Source organism: Jaculus jaculus, chromosome X, assembly GCF_020740685.1.
Source record: "Jaculus jaculus isolate mJacJac1 chromosome X, mJacJac1.mat.Y.cur, whole genome shotgun sequence".
Taxonomy (NCBI): domain Eukaryota; kingdom Metazoa; phylum Chordata; class Mammalia; order Rodentia; family Dipodidae; genus Jaculus; species Jaculus jaculus.
Genome location: NC_059125.1, coordinates 106,563,719 through 106,583,366, shown reverse-complemented (window position 1 = coordinate 106,583,366; position 19,648 = coordinate 106,563,719). Strand labels below are relative to the sequence as shown.

The 19,648-nt window shown below is 40.3% G+C and overlaps 1 protein-coding gene across 3 annotated transcripts in view; it reads left to right on the top strand.

Annotated features, from left to right (window-relative positions):
* The window catches only part of Amot (angiomotin), a 77,915-nt gene extending 60,585 nt beyond the window's left edge, over window positions 1-17,330 (top strand). For all 3 annotated transcript variants that reach the window (XM_045140108.1, XM_004659116.2, XM_045140107.1), the window contains 5 exons: window positions 455-645; window positions 10,193-10,315; window positions 11,276-11,508; window positions 12,596-13,258; window positions 13,595-17,330. In XM_045140108.1, coding sequence (XP_044996043.1) covers window positions 455-645; window positions 10,193-10,315; window positions 11,276-11,508; window positions 12,596-13,258; window positions 13,595-13,692 — 1,308 coding nt within the window. In that variant the 3' untranslated portion in view covers window positions 13,693-17,330. The remainder of the gene's footprint in view (window positions 1-454; window positions 646-10,192; window positions 10,316-11,275; window positions 11,509-12,595; window positions 13,259-13,594) is intronic.
* Window positions 17,331-19,648: the final 2,318 nt, after the last annotated feature.

Genomic DNA, 19,648 nt, shown 5'->3' with positions numbered 1-19,648 from the left:
TTGAATTGCTCTTTCTTCTTGAGTCTATATCCACAGCAGAAGCTGCACCAAAGATTAGCTTAGTGGCAGGGCACTTTGATAGCATTCACAACACTGAAAAAAGAACAATCTAAATAGCATGGAGGCTAGAGATGTGGCTCAGTGGTAGAGTACTTGCATAGCATGCGTGACCCCACTAGGTTCAATCCAGGGCACCACAAAAACAAAATAGTGGTTCTTCACATTGGTGGTGGGAGGGAGGCTGAAGCAGATCATTCATGAGTTTGAGGCCACCTTCTGCTGCAAACTTAGATGGTCTTAAGAAATTAAAAATAATAAATAAATAAATAAATAGATAGATAGATGATACATGGTTTGATAGACAGATAAATTAGAGGTTCTTCAAATGGGATTTGGACACTATCACCATCCTCTTTTGCTAATCTTAAGGGTTTTTTTTTATGTCCCCCAACAGCGCCAGGGCACCTCTCAGCCCACCAATGTTTCAGAATACAACGCAGCTGCACTGATGGAGCTCCTTCGGGAGAAGGAGGAGAGGATTCTGGCCCTGGAAGCTGATATGACAAAGTGGGAGCAAAAATATTTGGAGGAGAATGTGATGAGACATTTCGCTCTGGATGCTGCTGCAACTGTGGCTGCGCAGAGGTAAATACTTGGTAGGAGGGACAGTGCTTGAAAGGTGTTAGTAGTAAAGACCAGATAGGTTTCTCATTCATAGGTTTCCTGTCATATTCTTTTCTTGCTCCAGTTTCTGCTCAAGTGTATTTTCTTTCATCTAGTTATGTGTTGACAGAGGTTTGAGGATTTGAAAAACATGCTTTATGGACTTACTGTAATCATAGTTGAACTTGCCACAGGAACCCTTGATACTACAGGTGCACTTGGTTGAAAAATTGCAGATTTCTTTCTGCAGAGCTACAGAAACATTCCACCACATGTGTATTTTGCTTAACCCCAGGACTGAAGTGAAAGCCCCCCAGCAGAAAACAATGCCACTGCAGAAAGTAAATGTCACTCAAGAGTGGCTGCTGCCATTTGATAGCTTTGGCTCATCCTGAGTATGTCAGAGGCTGTGCTAAACATGAGTCTACCATTGCCCTTTGAGAAGGTCTATATTTGAAAGCCACATTCTCTGTGTGCCTGAGCTCATCACATGCAAGCATCCCATTCCATCTGGTACCAGAGAGAAAGTGACAGGAGGGCTTTCAATTTTGACTTATTTGTCCCTTCTGTATATTATAAAATAATTTTTAGCCCTTATAGGAAATAATTCCTCTTACTGATTTTGTCTATTTCATCTTGCTCATATTCACAAAAAATAGCAAAAGTAGAAAGAAATTCAAATCAGACGATGACTTAGGTTTTGGTGATAATGGATTGAACCTTGGTCTGGAGTTGGTTATTGAAGGCAGGCTGTGCGATATTGCATTCATGTAGGCTTCTTATTATTACAAACAGCATTGTCATGTTTAACATTCTCTCAAATGTGCTAAACCTGTAGAATACAGAAGAACATGCCAGTTTGGGGCAGTAATAGCTATATAGAGAGGAGTTGAGGGTTACATGTACTTTTGAGTCCTTCTCATGCTAAATCTGATGAGAAGTAGTCAGTGCTTAAGACATGAACTGACACTTTGTGAGTGTGTCTGTGCATGTACAAGTGCACATGTATGTTCTGGTGTGTGTGCATATAGAGCCTTGGCTGTACTTCCTTAGGAATACTACCCACATTTTTTGAGACAAGCTGGGTCATTGGCTTGGAGCTCATTGAATAGGCTTGGTCTTCTGGCCAACAAGCCTTGTCTCCACCTTCCCAGTGCTGGGAACTCAATTACACTCCCACCCACCTGTCATGTTTTAAATGGTTTCTGAAGATTGAAATCAGGACCTCATTCTTGCATACAGCATGCACTTTACCATCTGAGCTACCCTAGCCCCTAGACTGGCCATTTCTAAACCTGCTCATGATTCTCCAGGAAATATCTTCCAATTCTGCAGTGTGATAGCCTACCTCCAGATATGTATTGTGTCTTTAATAGATTGAAGCTGCATGTGGCTTGCTTTTGAGGGCTTCATGGATTGAAGCTTCCCTGGCTTTGTTTTCTGAGAAAGTCATGTTCAGTAAAAGCCAATGTTGTAATGGAGTACAAAGAAACCCCAGCTATGCCAGAAGATGGACACAAGGATTGGAGGCTAATTTGAAGCAGAAGTGTCATATCACCTGTGAGCTCCCTAGGTAGCCCCTGTTTCTCAGAATCCTTTAGAGGTTGCTTATGAAACACTGACAATGAATACCTTGTTATTAGGAGGAATCTGGGAGATCCAGGGCAATTTTGTCATCTTTGGGCAGAAGACCCTAATTTTGTACAACATAAACAAATGGTAGTAAGCAGAGGTTGTTGGTTCTGACTTCAGAACAGACTCCAAGGCAAAGTTAGAGAGGGTCTGCTCATTGAGGACCTTACATAAAGAAATTTCTCTTCTCCTTTCTTGAAAGCACTAAGTATGGGGAGAACACCCTTTTAGGTGGATGTACAGGATCTACTGGCTCCTATGAAGTAGGTGGTCACTGTCAAAGAAATAGAATGGGGAAGAATAAAAGAGAAGGACGGGCACTGTGTGTTCACTTAAATAACTAGGTAGAACACAAAAATTGCTCTTTTTAGCCAAGTGTGCATGATTTTCATTTAATGTGATAAAATACGGTTTGTTTCTAGCATTTTTAGCTAGTAGGAACAGCTTCTTCCATGGACTAACATTCCAGATCTGGACTGTGCTGTTAATCCTACCCATAGGAGAGATGGAAAGGCAGAGATTATATTTAGGTTCCAGTAAGTGAGTGGTTTGGACTAGGTGGTTCCTTCAGATCCTTTTACTTCTAGGCCTATGCTTTATTTGCAAAGACTACCTCTGTGTTTTACAGTAAGACTGGTTTTCCCTGTCCTCTGTTTCCATCATGAGATGATAGATTGTTTTCTTCTGCCTTTCTCAGCAACATCTCTTCCCCTTCCATCTCCACTTGTTACCTTTTTAACCTCCCAACCCTAAAGGTATGCATTGACTAAGATTTTTCATTTCCTCCTTTTCTATAGTGAAAGCTTTATATTTTCTTTTCTTCTTATTTAATTTACTTATTAGAGAGAGAGAGTGAGAGGCAGATAGAGAGAATAGGCATTCCAGGGCCACCAGCTACTACCAAAGAACTCCAGACATATGTATCATCTTATGCATATGGCTTACATGGGTCCTAGGGAATTGAACCTGGTCCTTAGGCTTCACAGGTATGTGCCATAACTGTTAACCCATCTCTTTAGCCGATTTTATTTTACTTTAAAAGAAAATTTTTAGTTCCTAGGGTTATAGCTAATATATGCTCAAATTTAAGTAAAGAAGAAAAGTAGAAAAAAAGGAGGAATGAAGGGAGAAGGAATAAAAGGAGTAGAAGATAATTTCTAAATGTATAACATCTCTATGAATTTGATACCACATTTTTAACATTGTTTAGTAGTAATATTGTGTCAGTATCTTAAATTTAATATATTCCAAACTTCACAGACATATGACAGGTAACTCAGGTAGATGACAAGTTTCACAATTAAAGCATTCTGTTTGAGTAACATCATTGACATAAATGGTAGTTACAGACAACAGAATTATTTTTCCATTGAAGTATCACACATTAATGATTACCCATTTCAAGTGTACAATTTGATGACTTCAGGAAAATGAATACATTAGTTTAGCCACTACCACAGTCCAGATACAGGACACATCTAAAGTGTCCTAGTATCCCTAAAACATGGTGCTTTCCTCTCTGCACAATGACCTGTTTGGTTTTTTTTTTAAAATATATTTCATTTATTTATTTGACAGAGAAAGAGGAAGTGAGAGAATGGGCGCACCAGGGCCACCAGCCACTGCAAACGAACTCCAGACGCGTGTGCCCCCTTGTGCATCTGGCTAATGTGGGTCCTGGGAATTTGAACCTGGGTCCTTTGGCCTTTCAGGCAAATGCCTTAACCACTAAGCCAGCCCTCCAGCCCTGTTTTGGGGTTTTTTTTTTTTTTTGATCATATAATTATAAATTTCTAGAGTGTCAATAAAAAGAGTTATATTATGTTTATACTTTTTGTTTGACTTCTTGTACTCAGCATAATTATTTTAAGATCCATCCCAGTTAATGCCTGTATTAATAGTGCATGCCTTTTTATTGCTGAGCAGTGTGCCATGGAATGGTTGTATCATAACTTATTTATCCATTCACCTGATGATGGATATTTGGATTGTTTCCTGGATGGGACCATTGAGAATAATAAAGTACAAATTTTAGCCTGAGAGCAAACAAGGTTCCCCCTTCTAATGTTAGCAGACATGTTTGTGGTCTGTTTAGACCTTTTCCAGTAATTTGATTCTGAAATACCGCTTTTTAAGAAGCAGCTATTGAAGCTGATGGTATGATGATTTTTGGCAGGAGCAAGACATGAGAAGCTAAGTTTAGTTTTAAAGGGTTCAGGAGTATATTTTGAATCCATATAGAAATTGCTGAACTGCCCTTCACCTTAAGATATGCCAAGGATACAAATACAACTCTGTGATATTGGTCAGTTGTATTCACCTATAAGTTGAATTTTACTTGTAAAAAGTGAAGAGGTAGAGGGAAAAGAGAAATAAATATTTCATATGGTTTGACTGGAGTAGTTCAATATTTTTTTTTCAAGGTAGTGTCTCTAGCCCAGGCTGACCTGGAATTCACTATGGCGTCTCAGGGTGGCCTCGAACTCACAGCACTCTTCCTACCTCTGCTTCCTGAGTGCTGGGATTAAAGGCGTGTGCCACCACGCCTGGCCAATGTTTCTTTTTGGGTTATTTAAAATTAGTGTTTGAGCTGGGTATGGTGGTACTATAATCTCAGCATTCAGAGGATTGTGAGTTGCAAGACATTTTGGGCTATATATGAAGACTCTGTATAAAATAAATGAAATAAAATAGGGTTTAGGGAGATGGCTCAGTGATTAAAGGCACTTGCTTTGCAAGGCTGCTGACCAGAGTTCAAATCCTCAACACACATGTAAAGCTGAACACACTATGGTATGTGTATCTGTAATCCTAATGTATCTGAGGCAATAGGAGGTAAAGTCAGGGGAACCTGAAGCTCACAGGCAGCTGGTCTGGTCTTCCAATTGGCAAAAAGACCCTGTCTAAAACGAGGTGGAGGGAGAGGATCAAATACACATGTATGCAATAAAATAGTATTTGAAACTTTAGAATAGTTTTTGTTCAAACAGTACTGCATTTGTTTTATTTTTATTTGTCAAAGACATGTAGGACTTACTATATGAGGTGTTCTCAGAACATTACACTTATTACTTATCCTCATGGAATGTTGAGGGAGGTCCTTTCATCCATTCTATAAAGGAGAACACTGAAGCATAGAGGAATTAACTGATTATGCATGATCACACACTCCTGCCATAGGTCACTGGATCCAGGATTTAAGTCTGTATATTTTCACATTTGCTACTACACTCAACTTCCTCCTAAATAAGATGTGACTCAGTGATGGTGAACTCAACATCTTCATCTGTTCAATAAGGTATTATTTGAGGCTTATCATTTAGGAAGTTGGAAATATAAACAATTACAGGATGATTGTCAACATTTAGGCTCTGAGTTATTCTGTCTCTACAGTCCTTTCTGGTTGCTCAATATGATGAATGGAAATCACTACCCAGAAGGAGGCCCTGTTGTGTCCCAAATGACCCATGTGGCAATGCAAATTTTGAATTTTAGCTTATAAATGATGAGTTTCTTTCTGAAAACCAGCCAAAATAAACTAAGACAGTATAATCCATCAGCCATATAGCTTATCAGTTTACATTTACTGAATCAGGTTGTTACCTCTCTGAGCTTGCTATGTATTGCTTTTGTTTTGAACAAAGTAAGTCCAGGAAAGGAGCAGACATACAAAGGGAAAGCAGGAGGCAGAAGCACTTCACATGTATCACATATGGCAACCTGTTCCTTGCTTGATGACCTTTCTTGGTTTCCATCCTCTGCTTTCTTCTCAACCTGCATTCTGCCAGTTATCTTGTCTCAGCTATAGGTTCTCTGTAATAAGAGAAATGATAATTCGATAATAGGAGCTCTGACATCTCTAAGATTAAAGTTAGTATCTACAACATGTTCGATATTGTAATACAGCTGTTAATAACTCACTTTCATTCCATGGTTCTTAAAATCAAAAGTGACCACTGTACTTTCAAAAAAAATCTTTTCCTTAATTTCCTATGGCAGCAGACTAATTGAATTGGAAACAACAAAGTTCTCATTATTTTCTCTAACATTCCCATTGAAGTGGTCTCCATGAACTATCAAATCTCCCTTCTGTAGTGTTTCCATTTCCCCTATAACTTCAATGGTTCATGTGTTCATTATCTCTCTTTTACTTTCTTTTTCTTTCTTTTCTTTTTTTTTTTTTTTTTTTTTTTTTTTTTTTTTTTTTTTTTTTTTTTTAGGGAGTGGTTGAGGTAGGGTTTCACTCTAGCTCAGGCTGACCTGGAATTCACTCTGTAGTCTCAGGGTGGCCTTGAACTCATGGTGATCCTTATACCTCTGCCTCCCAAGTGCTGGGATTAAAGTCAGGTGCCACCTCGCCTGGCTTGTGTTCATTATCTCTTGCTGGCATTATTGCAGTCACCTCCACAATTGGTCTGCCTGATGATTCCAGAGTCTCTCTCCTCTAAATCCTCCATCACATTTCAGCAATGGGTAATGCTATCTCCCTAAAGCTTGGTGCAGGCCATTTCACTCCCTTCGACAACTCTAATACTTTTCAGTGCCTCCTGGAATAAAGTCCAAACTTATTTCTGTAGTGGTTAATCATTTACTTTTTGTCTTCCTTTCCAAGTTTCCTATAGCCAAGTGATAATCACATCTCTATGTACATGTCCAGTCTCCCAGTAACTTCAAGCTTTTGCTGTACTTATGAAAAAGTACATATACTGAGTAAACAAAAGAATTTTATCCATAGAAAATGATGAAGCACATTTATTTAGCAATTTATTTATTTATTTATTTATTGCCCATTTGAGACAGGTTTGTCCTATATAGACCTGGAAGACCTAGAACTCACTATGTAGAATAGACTGGCCTTGAACTTTCAGTGATACTCCTGTCTCTGCTTTCCTAGTTTTAGGATTATAGGCATGAGCCACCTTGTTCAGTTGAGGTAAAGTTTAAATTGCCACTTGGTGTTTTGTTTCATTTTATTTTATCATTATTTTTTAAATTTTCATTGTTCCTGGGACTATATTTCATGGAACTCTGTATTGCAAGTTGAACATATCACCATCACACCCATCTACTGTTTTCTTATTTTGTCACAGCTGACATTCTTCAGAAGCATTTGAGTATTATGATTAGATAAAGTTGCTGGGAAAAGAAGAGAGAAGATGAGCTTGTGAGGGGATATTGGCAAAAGCTGTTTACTTAAGAATTTGAGATGGGGGCTCAGGGTTTGCAGGCTATTTTCAGATGGCACTCAGTTATTGCTTTCCTAATATTTTCAGAATACTGGAATTTGCTCCTTCAAATACTGTGCTTGCTAGCTTTTGCAAAGCCATTGGCTTTATAGCCCTAGTGTTCTACAAAGAAGATTGATGTTGAGGGCTGTCCTGGCAGCCCCATAGGAATTCACTAAGTGCCCCACATTTTCAGGCTCCATTCCTGAGGAGTTCACAGTGTCCATATCAATTAGCTGGCAGGGCTGTATGCGCCCAAACTGGTCTTTTATGCAATGAAAGTGGCAATAGGCCAGCACTAGTTCCCCCAGTGACAAACCGTATGTTCAAGTCCCCAGTGTCTGTAGACACCACCTACTTTTTCAAGAGGCTTGACTGTAAAGTCTCAGCAATCACTTCACTTTGGCACTCTGTAGAGCAGGAATGGTTTCCGGAATTGCACCAAAGAGTAAATATGTTAAAGTCATACTCCTTTCTTTGTTATTCTCTTCTAACTATGCACTTCTCTCTGTTTTGTTTTGTTTTGTTTTTTGAGGTAGGGTCTTACTCTGGTCCAGACTGACCTGGAATTAACTATGTAGTCTGAGGGTGGCCTCAAATTCTCAGTGATCCTCCTACCTCTGCCTCCCAAGTGCTGGGATTAAAGGTGTGCACCACCATGCCCAGTAGCACTTCTCTTTAATATTATTTTTAAACTGTTCATGGAAAAATTTTAAATATTTTATTTATTATTCATTTGCAAGCAGAGATAGGGAAAGGGAGAGAGGGAGAAGGTGACAGCGAGCACACCAGAACCTTCTGCTACTGCAAATGCACTCCGCATGCATGTGCCACTTTGTGCATCTAGCTTTATATGGCTACTGGGCAATTGAACCTGGGCCATCTTGCTTTGCACGCAAGTGCCTTTAACTACTTAGCTGTCTCTCCAGCACCCAGATTTTCATATGTGTATATATTATATTTTGATCATAATCCCCTCTCATTTAATATTGAGTGCTTTTACTGTGCCTAATGGTATGTTTTCATTTGTTTGTTTTCCAAGGTATTGTCTCTCTTTAATCCAGGCAGAGCTGGAATTCACTGTGTAGTCTCAGGGTGGCCTCAAACTCATGGTGATCCTTCTACCTCTGCCTCCCAAATTCTGGGATTAAAGGCATGTGCCACCATACCCAATTTTATTTTATTTTTTGGCTGATGGTATGTTTTATGTCCATAAGTTTATTTTATACAAAGTGAGAGAAAGATGTAATTATAGTTGCCATTTTGCATATGAGTAAACTTAGGCATAGAGTGGGTAACTGAATCTCTGAATTCAGAAAGATGATTAGTGAAGAATACTTGGGGAAGCTTAGAGTTGATCCCAGTACTATCTACAGTCTGCCCTAATCTCAAGCACTGTGTAGTGCTGTTTCCTATTGGAATATCTAGTAGGACCACAGAAAGGGAGTTGTACTAGAGGAATGTAGAATTCTGAAATGCGGAAATGGTTTGAATGTAGTAACTGAAGTCAATGTCTCCCTCCCCTTCATTATTTTGTAGTGATCTTTCCATTTCAATAAAGGATTTATGGTCTTGTAGATGAGTTATAGATGTTGACACAACAGTGATTTAAAGAGACTCACCAAACTTCCCCAACCTTAATGTGAATTATCTGCCTGCTCATTCCCTTGCCACTTTACCTCAGCTGCACTGATCACAATCTCTGCACTAAGAAAGCATAAATAAGTGCATGCAGATAATGTACCGGGACTTGGAGGAAGTAGAGTGAAGCAGGTCATTCATTGTTCTTCAGTCTGTTGTCTGATTGAATGCATGGTCACTGTAAGCCCATCTATATTCTCCTTATTCCTAATACCCATCTCTCTACCTTGTTCCCCGTTTCTGTCTGTCTGTCTGTCTGTCTGTCTGTCTCTCTCTCTCCTTTCTCTCTCTCCCTCCCTCCCTGCCACCTCTCTCCCATGCATACAACATGAGTTTTTCTTGTTGAGTGGCCTCATTGAGTTAATGACTTGAGACAATTTCAGATGGAACATGATGATCCCTTATGCATTTGGGACTCTGGCAAGAGAACAATCCCTTGGTTGGGATAAACTCATGGATTTGGTGATAGAATGGATCAGACGCAGATTAGATAAGAGAGCACTGAATCAAAATCTCGCTTTTCCAGCTCATCTGACCTACCTGATCTTAGCTGTCTATGTGCTTTTTGTTTCTAGTCCTCACATGTAAATGGTATTCATAAATCACAAAAAGCTACTTAGTAGCCCTTTGTTTTTCTCCAAAGCTTAGCCTTTCACCTCATGACTATTAGAAGAATAAAATGGAAAGAGAACATAGTTCTTTTGCTTGGTATGGGTGTAAAACCTTGAATGGGTTATATTCCAGAAGGCTTGGGAAAGGTGCTTGTCCAGTTTTGAAAGCAAGCATGTGCATATTTCATAGAATCCCACTCTGACTGTGCCAGCCACACTTATACCTACATCTCTAGTACTCTGAAAACTCACTTACTGGAGGATACTGCCAGTAAGTCACCTAGAAACCAGTCATTCCTATTGAGATTGATTTCAGTTTAAGGCTTCCCAGCAAAACCTCTTTTGACATAAAGGGAAGATAGCATGTATTGATTTCTTTTGCTGCCTGCTCATTATCATCAATACCTTTTCCCTTCTTAGGGACACAACAGTCATCAGCCACTCTCCTAACACCAGCTATGACACAGCTCTGGAGGCTCGTATCCAAAAGGAGGAGGAAGAAATCTTGATGGCCAATAAGCGTTGCCTGGACATGGAGGGCAGGTAAAATATGAATCTCGATGCAGATGGATATGACAACTTGATATTTAGACAAGCTAGGTCACTAGGAAAGAGTAAGAATGTTTATTACAGCTGTGTAACCTGACTGTCACCACAGTTTTCACCACTGCCACCCTGTCACTTAAGAGTTTGATATGCAATGAAATGGACCTTGAATATTACCTGTAACTCTAGAATTCCAAGTAGGGTTGCTTTTAGTTACTTACCATCTGCCTTTTGCCAAAAATGAATTATTGACAGTCCCAGTGTGGGGTATTTTTTCTAGCACTGTGTCTCAATTCTCTCATAATGGGAGACTTATTAGCAAAATGACATCCATGCTAAGCAAGGAATAAGACATCTGATATATTTTCTAAATAAAGTCAGGAGCATTTACTTATTACCTAAAGGCTATGACACATTTATAGAAGAACACATCTTCTCACTGAACACATTCATACCATTAACACAGCTTCTTGTTTTTCTTTTGTGTGTTTTGTTTTGTTTTGTTTTTCGAGGTAGGGTTTCACTCTGGCCCAGGCTGACCTGGAATTAACTATGTAGTCTCAGGGTGGCCTCGAACTCATGGTGATCCTCCTACCTCTGCCTCCTGAGTGCTGGGATTAAAGGCATGAGCCACCACGTCTGGCTCTAACACAGCTTCTTCATGAAAGCATAAGTATAGTCTATGACATGTCTTATATACAACCTTCATTATTGCCAGGACTTAACTTTGATCTTCTAAGGTGTAAGCAGTTCTTATAAATTGCTCTCTTGTATTTACTTGGGTTTGCAGAAGGATGTGCTTTTGTTAAACAAGCTGAAGCACATGGACTCTTCTAACTCAGAACTAACTAGACCAGTGCTTAGTTGAAAAGATAGTAAGATGGCAAGTCCATGTAGGAAGATCAGAACACAGAGGGAGCAACAAGGTATTTAATGTGTTTTCTCATTGACTCCTAGGATTAAGACTCTTCATGCCCAGATTATTGAGAAGGATGCTATGATCAAAGTGCTGCAGCAGCGCTCCCGAAAGGAGCCAAGCAAGACAGAACAGCTCTCGTCCATGAGGCCAGCAAAGTCTCTGATGTCCATTTCCAATGCTGGTTCAGGCTTGCTCTCCCACTCATCTACCCTGACTGGTACACCCATCATGGAGGAGAAACGTGATGACAAAAGCTGGAAGGGGAGCTTAGGTAATGACAGCAAATTAAAAAGAACATACTGGTATTCCTAGAAAGAAGAGGGCTGTGTCACACACAGAAAGGATAAGGGGCATCTGTCGAGGTTCTAGAGAGTAAAACTGGGGATTCTTCTCCCAAGGGAACTAGCTGCATGTTCAGGAGCTCCTCCAAACTGTGAAATCTCATGGTGAGATCAGTAACTGAAGACAAAGCCTGAAAAAATAAAAATGCTCAGATTTCAGGTTGTAGGAAGGGAGATAAATTTTATTTTAAAAAAAAATCTCAGATTTGGCTTTTGCCATGTGGGAACTTTATTCAAAGCCCGAGGGGTTTCATGTCATACACAATTACAGTATCACCCTATTCCTTCCTTCTTACCCAAGGAGGACCTGGAGTTCTCTTTTTAAGCTCAATTGCGTCGGGTGGCAATTTTTTTTTTGTTTCCCAAGTGTTCCAACATGAGAACAGAATGTACTTTTATGGTTCCATTCCTGTCCATTTCACCCTCTTTAATTAAAACTTGAGTGTACTGTAGATACCAAGGGATGTATTTTTTATCCCAAGGAAGCAAACAGATATATATTTCAACTCTTTTTTTGTTGTTTTTAGTACCTTTTTTGGCCCTCTGACAGATGCAGTATCCTTTAGTTAAAGTAAACATTATGGGAGCCATGGTCATGGATGGGATCTTAGATTACATGATTATTAGCTCCATTCTGTGTATCCACAATCCACAGCCACTCATCCTTTTCAGCTCTCTGGTAATATCGTATATTGTTATAAGTGCAACTGAATAGAACTCTGACAGAGAGGTCTGATACAGTCACCATAGCACAAAATAAAACAGACACTGGGGACACATGTAGGCTTAAAACATTCTACTGGAAGTTCAATAATGAAGACAAGAAGGGATCTTCCAAGTCCAAATGTGACTCTTAGCCTTGATGGTGACACCTGATGCCAGTGGTTCTTTAGGAAAAAATAAAGAATTCAGACCTATTCATTTTTTTCTTAACTCCTTCAAGGGAGAATAGATAGCAAATCCATATCTGTATTGGAGTCACCTGTTCTCTAACCGTGTCCCCTGCTTCATTTGCAGGAATTCTCCTGGGTACAGACTACCGTGCTGCTGAGTCTGTCCCATCCACACCTTCACCTGTACCTCCATCCACTCCCCTACTCTCAGCTCACTCCAAGACAGGCAGTCGAGACTGTAGCACCCAAACTGAACGTGGAACGGAATCGAACAAAACTGCAGCTGTGGCTCCCATCTCTGTCCCTGCTGCTGTTCCAGTTGCTGCTGCTGCCACTGCTGCCGCCATCACTGCCACTGCTGCCACCAACACCACCATTATGGTAGCTGCTGCTCCGGTTGCTGCTGTGCCAGCTTCTGCTGCTGCTGTTGCTGCCGCTCCATCTCCAGCCACTGCTGCCGCTATTGCTGCTGCTCTTTCTCCAGCTTCTGCTGCTCAAATTCCAGCTGCTACTTCTGCTGCTGCCTCTGCAACTGTTCCTGCTGCTTCTGCTGCCCCTGCCACTGTTCAGGTTGCTCCAGCTGCTTCGGCTCCAGTTCCAGCTCCAGCTCCGATTCCGGCTCCAGCAACGGCTCCGGCTTCTGCTCCAGCTCAGACTCAGGCACCAGTTCCATCTCCAACTGCAGCTCCAGTTTTGGCTCAAGCTGAGGTTCCTGCAAGTCCAGCTACTGGTTCTGGACCCCGTCGTTTGTCTACGCCAAATCTGACATACAATTCGGACAAGCCAGGTAACAATGATTATTCTCTGTAGCTTTTGGTTGTCCCCTCAAATGCATATCTATTTGCTGGTTCTTGCTAATTAAGAAGAGTTGCATGTTTGGATTTTGGGTTTCATGTTCCAAAGGGGATTCATCAGAGGAAATGAAAGAGTTTATGAAGGGCCTTCTCTCACTCATTGAGATAGGAATGGCCATGAATCGAAGTCATTCTCCAAGTATATTACATGACATGGGATGGCAGGCAAGTCACACTTAGCCATCAGTTTTGTGATTGCTCTTAACTTTGTTGAAAGCTAGGTTTTTACATTGTCCCTAACTCTCTTCTAACCCCTTGTTTCCACTTAGATGGTCCTGTTTTCCACTCCAGTACTCTGGAAAGAAAAACTCCCATTCAGATCCTGGGACAAGAACCTGATGCAGAGATGGTGGAATATCTCATCTAAAATGGCCCAATCAAGAGCTGCAGTTGATCAGCAAGAATGCTTTTAATCATTTCCCCCTTTTGTTTGTTCTTACTCTGAGGGTGAAGACAAGGGTTGGGGTGGGGATATTTTTTAATGGGACTTTATTGGAATATTCTAGTACTTAAGTAATCCCATGTGAATTCCAGTCTTTTCTGGAATACTTAGGGAATACCTCAAAAAAGATAGATGAATTTGAATATCTTCTAAAGTTTATTGTTGGGATTTATGCAAATCTTGGACTGTTGACAGGAAATGATGTGCATTGATGTTTTTAATGTGCTTACATTGGTTTGAAATTTCTCTATTTGAGGTCATTTTCATTGAAGAGCACAGTATGTGTGGAAGGCAATGGGTAACATGTAGTTCAGAAATGGGAAGCCAGACAGAATTTGAAGACATGCTGCTTTGTCTGGTTATTAACTAGACAGCAGTTACAGAAAGCTCTTAACTTTACGCTCAAGAAAAGGAAGTGTTTTCGAAGCTGTGGAAGCTGGAAAAAAAAAGTGTGGTGTATTGGGGTGTAGAAGGGTGCTGGAATCAGTTTTCTCTCCCAGTTGCCAGCCATCCTGCCCCAGCAGATTGTGTTTAATCTCCATTTCAAATGGTGCTTTGGAAGTGGATTCTTTTGGTTCCCTCCTGGAGGCTCATACATTCATATATATATATATACTCTGGAGTAATTTATGCATTTGAATAATTAATATATTGCTTTCAGATGCTAGGAGAGTAAATGGACTGAGTGATGTACAGCTTCCTGTCTCATAGGGAGAAAGATGTCAGAGGCCTTGATGGAGGGTTGCATGAGATGCTGCATGCAGACTTGTGGTCTGGCGTAGCTATGAACATGGCTCGCTTGATTTTCATAAGGCCAGTAGACTTAGTGTTTATTTCTTCCACACCACAGATTCACTGGTTAGGATACTAGTCTTCATTTGGCAGTATTTGGCAAAAGGAGGAAGCATTTTCATTGACAGGCTGAGTGCTTTGTATTTCTGGCAACTACTTTAAAATGTTTCATTTTGTTTCCCCACATTCTCATCATGTGTCTTCAAAGACATATGTGACTACCACCTCCAAGGGAATAGCATCAGAAGTCCAAAGTACCAGGCTGCAGTCATGGGAGAGGTTGATTGCAGCAGTCTCCTTAACTACCTCTTCTCACTGCCAGTGACTCCATCTTGGAATCGGTTTGGGCAGCAGCAGGAAATGTGCATGTGGGTAGGGACCAGAGAAGGCTGCAGCCAAAAGCCTTGCCATAGTGCTGCCTCTAAGGACACAGTGGGTGCTATTTCCCACAGTTCCCTGCCCTGTGTCACATCTCTGCCCTTAATTAAGGTGATAAATCTAAAGATAGTGTCATTAAGAACAATTTTCAGGGGTATAGGGAGGGGGAGGGGACCTTAAGTAAAAGGGGTAGAGGTTTTAGGAATATGCTAGTTAGAAACCAGACTAATAGAAGAGTAGCCTGATATATTTACTTCATGAGCTATAGCAGTGGGAAGAAACATTAGCAATATAGCCCAACCCTCTAATTTTAGTGATGAGGAATCTGAGACTTGGAGAAGTTTAGTGACTTTTTCAAGATCATACAGCATATCTATCCACATTGTCGATTACCATGACTATTTTTGGAAACATTTATCTACAAAAAAAAGAGTCTGTTTGAACAAAAGGCATTCATGGTCCAGGGTATGCATACTTTATAAAATGCCCCTGGTTTGAGTAAATTGTCTAGGGTTCTAAACTCTTAGCTTGCCTTTTCCTGCAGTGCCTTGTACAAGGGTTTTCCTTTCTTGATCCCTATTTTAACATTGAACCATGTGAAATGTGTCCCTAAGAAATCAACCCCTCTTTTTTTCTCACTATGAAATTGAGAGTCTTGAGACATTTTTATGAGTTCCTCTGTGAATATAGGGCTGTTTTATTTACCTATATTCTTTTGTAGTTCTGAAGTATCTTCCAAAGGAATTGTGTGTGTGTGGGTGTGTGTATTTGGGTGTGTGTATGTGAGTGTGGTATGGGTGTGCATGCTTATATAGAGTGGAGGGAAGGCAATGTAACTTTCAACCAGTCTTTTCACATATTCAGTAACGAAGTGATCGTCTCACACAAGAAGTCCTTAGTTACAAAGTGAATGCCAAATAGAAGTTAAAAGTACAGTCGTGCTTATACTATTCAAAATACCTTTAGTTGTGAGGGGAACAACCCTTCAAAAAGTAGGATCAGCAGGTAGCAAACATAAGCAGAGCTACATTCCATCTAAGCAAATACATGAAAATAAAACTAAATTATGTCATTTCATGGTAATGACACTGACAGAATTTTGCCTGGTTCTGGGAGCCATGATTGTAATCACATTGTGTAAGGTGACAGGCATCATGAATTCCTTACTGAGTGACAACTATCATTTTGTTAGAATTAGAAAAATTATGTGATTGGGGTAAAGAAGAAAGTTCTTGCTGAAGTACTACTTTGAACTTTCCAAAACATATCTGCCCTCTCACATCAGAAGCAGTCCCACTCTGTTCAGTTTTAAGTACCAGGTAATTTGCCTAGAACATTGTACATCTAAGGATTACTATACTAGAAAATAAAAATTCTGCTTTGTCAGAAAACTCTTTACTAGATATTCTAATCATACAGGTGTATGGAAGGCATCTCAAGTTAGCCAAATTTTTGCAGTTATGTGGAAAGAATGTTTGGGGGATCTCTTGGGACTCCCAACTATCTATTCATATTACTAGAACCTCATGTCAGGAGGGTGAACTTGTTGTCTTAACCTATACTGCATAATGGCTGATGAGAACCTTCTAATTCATTTGTACTTTGATGCCCATTGTCCAGGAATGGTTCATTAGAAAAAGCTTTACTTGATACAAAATTCCTGTTAACCATGTTTTGGAAATAAATGCAGCTTGAGCTTATTATTTTTTTAAATCATAGATACATATTGTTATCATAAATGAAGGTTTTTATTTCAGCGTTGCTTTTGGGTCTCAAGAGCAGCAGGGCAGTAGGGACTTGCAGCATTTGCTATTACCTGTAATTAAAAAAAAATACCAAGAGACCTGTTGTGTTCTCTTTTTGTTGGTACACTGTTGGATGTGTCTAACAACTTGCTTTACAAGCTACTTTTTATGAAGGGTCTAAATGATGTGGCAGCTTAAAGTGTAGACACATGTGCTGACTTTGACAAAAATATTTTCATGTTTGTTATCACAAATGTTCATTCATATATGGGATGTGTTACTTAAAATGGGGTTCTTCTGACTGAAAATGCTTTCAATGGAAGGCATCAGATGTGGGATCACTGCCACCAATTTAGCCCACCCCAATCTTTAGAAACATATCTTATAAGTGCCATCCATCATTGCTAGGACAAGTGTTGGGAGCTTATTTTCTTCTGGTAGAAAGAATGGGTTACATGAAGCTATCAAACGACCTTCTGACCTCCTTTGGGATTAATGACATATGTTTGTAAAATGGATAGGTGGGGTTGGCAGATGGTTAGAGAAGAATTGCCTTTGGTTTGAAATGTATGTGATCTCATAATGATTGTGATCCTATTCTGTAATCAATGGAGCTAGTTCGAATAAAGTTAAACAGGTTTAAACCCACTCTGTGTCTATCTTGTCACTGATAATAAAGTTAGCTATTTTAAAATACAGTGGAGTGTGGAAAATGCTTTGGTCTTTACTGGACACAGGTTCTGTTTGTGCTGTGTCAGTGAGTCCTTTCAATTCAATATGCATTCATTTTGCATTTGCTTGAAGTATGGAATAGGATTATATATTATAAAGAATTAAGACAGCACCAGGGGCCACATGCTTTTATCGGTCTCTGTATATACTCAGGAAGTGTAAGAGTTAATTTCTCATTTCTGTGACAAAATTCCCAACCAGAAGCAGCTTAGGGAAGGAGATGGTTTAATGACTTCTTTATCTCCCATACAGCTACATGCAGTGTAGCTTTTTCCAACTTCCTAGCAGCTGGTCTACAAAGACAAGGTTTTCTGCTCAGCTCCAGCAATATTTCTCAGTGATTTTACAGCCAAAGCACGTGGAGCCTTCTGGCTTACAGTTTGGTTGTTTGTTTGTTTGTTTTTTTTCTGTTTTTTCAAGGTAGGATCTCACTCTAGTCCAGGCTGACCTGGAATTCACTCTGTAGTCCCAGGGTGGCCTTGAACTCACAGTGATCCTCCAACCTCTGCCTCCTGTGTGCTGGGATTAAAGGTGTGCACCACCATGCCTGGATGGTTTACAGTTTTAAGAAGAGTCCATCATGGCAGGAAAGCATGGAAGAAGCAGGAAGCCATTAGCATGATATCATTAGGGAGGAAATATAACAGAAAGTTGTGAAAATTATAAAACCTCAAGTTCCACCTTCCAGTGACACACTTCCTCTAGCAAGGCTCTACCTCCTAAAGATTCCACAATCTTCCCAAGTAGCATCAAAAACCAGCGGTTAATTAAGTATTCAAACATGAGCTTTTGAGGGACATTTTATATTCAAACCTTCTCAGATTTGTTTATTTTAAATATTTTATTTTTATTTATTTATTTAAGAGCGAGATACAGAAGTAGGCAGGTAGAGAGAAAGAGCAAGAGAATGGGCACACCAGGGCCTCCAGCCACTGTAACTGAACTCCAGATGCATGCGCCCCCATGTGCATCTGGTTTACATAGGTCCTGGGGAGTCAAACCAGGATCGTTTGGCCTTGCAGGCAAGTGCCTTAACCGCTAAACCATTTCTCCAGCCCAGCTTTGCTTTTTTATGAGGTAAGGTCGGTCTCAATTCCTGGCTCACATGGAATTCACTATGTAGTCTCAGGTTGGCCTTAAATTCACAGTGACTCTCCTGCCTCAGCTTGCTGGGATTGGCCTGGCAAGCTTTACTTTTTTTTCAAGATAGGGTCCCACTCTGGTCCAGGCTGACCTAGAATTAATCATGTAGTCTCAGGGTGGCCTTGAACTCACAGAGCTTCTCCTACCTCTGCCTCCCGAGTGCTGGGATTAAAGGCGTGAACCACCATGCCCGGCTCAAGCTTTGCATTCTTAATCTCCTGGTTCTGAAGGATAAAATGATGGCCACCCAAAGCAGATAATTTATCCTTTGGTTAACATTTTGTATTTCAGTACTCAAAAAGATGAAAATTTTTACTAATAAAAAAATAGGGCTGATACTAAGAAAAATTGGCAAAACAAGGAAGGGTGCTGTTTCCCTGATGAACCACATACCAGCACAAAGGGGAAGGAGACCAACACAGAGAAAAATCAACTCCTACCAAATCAGAGAGCCAGAGCCTCAGAGGCCCCCAACACCTCAAAACTGAAGAAGACCAAAACTGAACCCAACATGGCTCAGGGAAATTTTGCGGAAGAGGGGGCGGAAAGAATGTCAGAGCCATGTGTTGGGTCATGATATGCAGAGACATTTATCCTACCAATAACTGTGGGCTAACCCCACAATGCACGACCCATATACCTCAACAAAGAGGGGCCAATGGGGAGGGGGTAGGCCATGGATGAGCCTAATAATGGTACCAAATTGCCTGTATTTGCTGAATACAAAAGTAATAAAAAATAAAATAAAATAAAAAATTAAGTTAAGGGGCCAAGCGTGGTGGCGCACACCTTTAATCCCAGCACTCAGGTAGGCAGAGGTAGGAGGATCATGGTAAGTTCAAGGTCACTCTGAGACTCCACAGTTAATTCCAGGTCAGCCTGGAACAGAGTAAGACGCTACCTTGCAAAACAAAATAAATAAATAAATAAGTTAAGGGCTGGAGAGATGACTTAGCAGTTAAGGTGTTTACCTGCAAAACTAATGGAGCCACATTGGAATGATTCCTCAGGTCCCATGTAAGCCAGATGCACCAGGTAGTAAAAATAAATAAATAAATAAATAAAAAATAAACCAGAATTCTCTCTGAAAA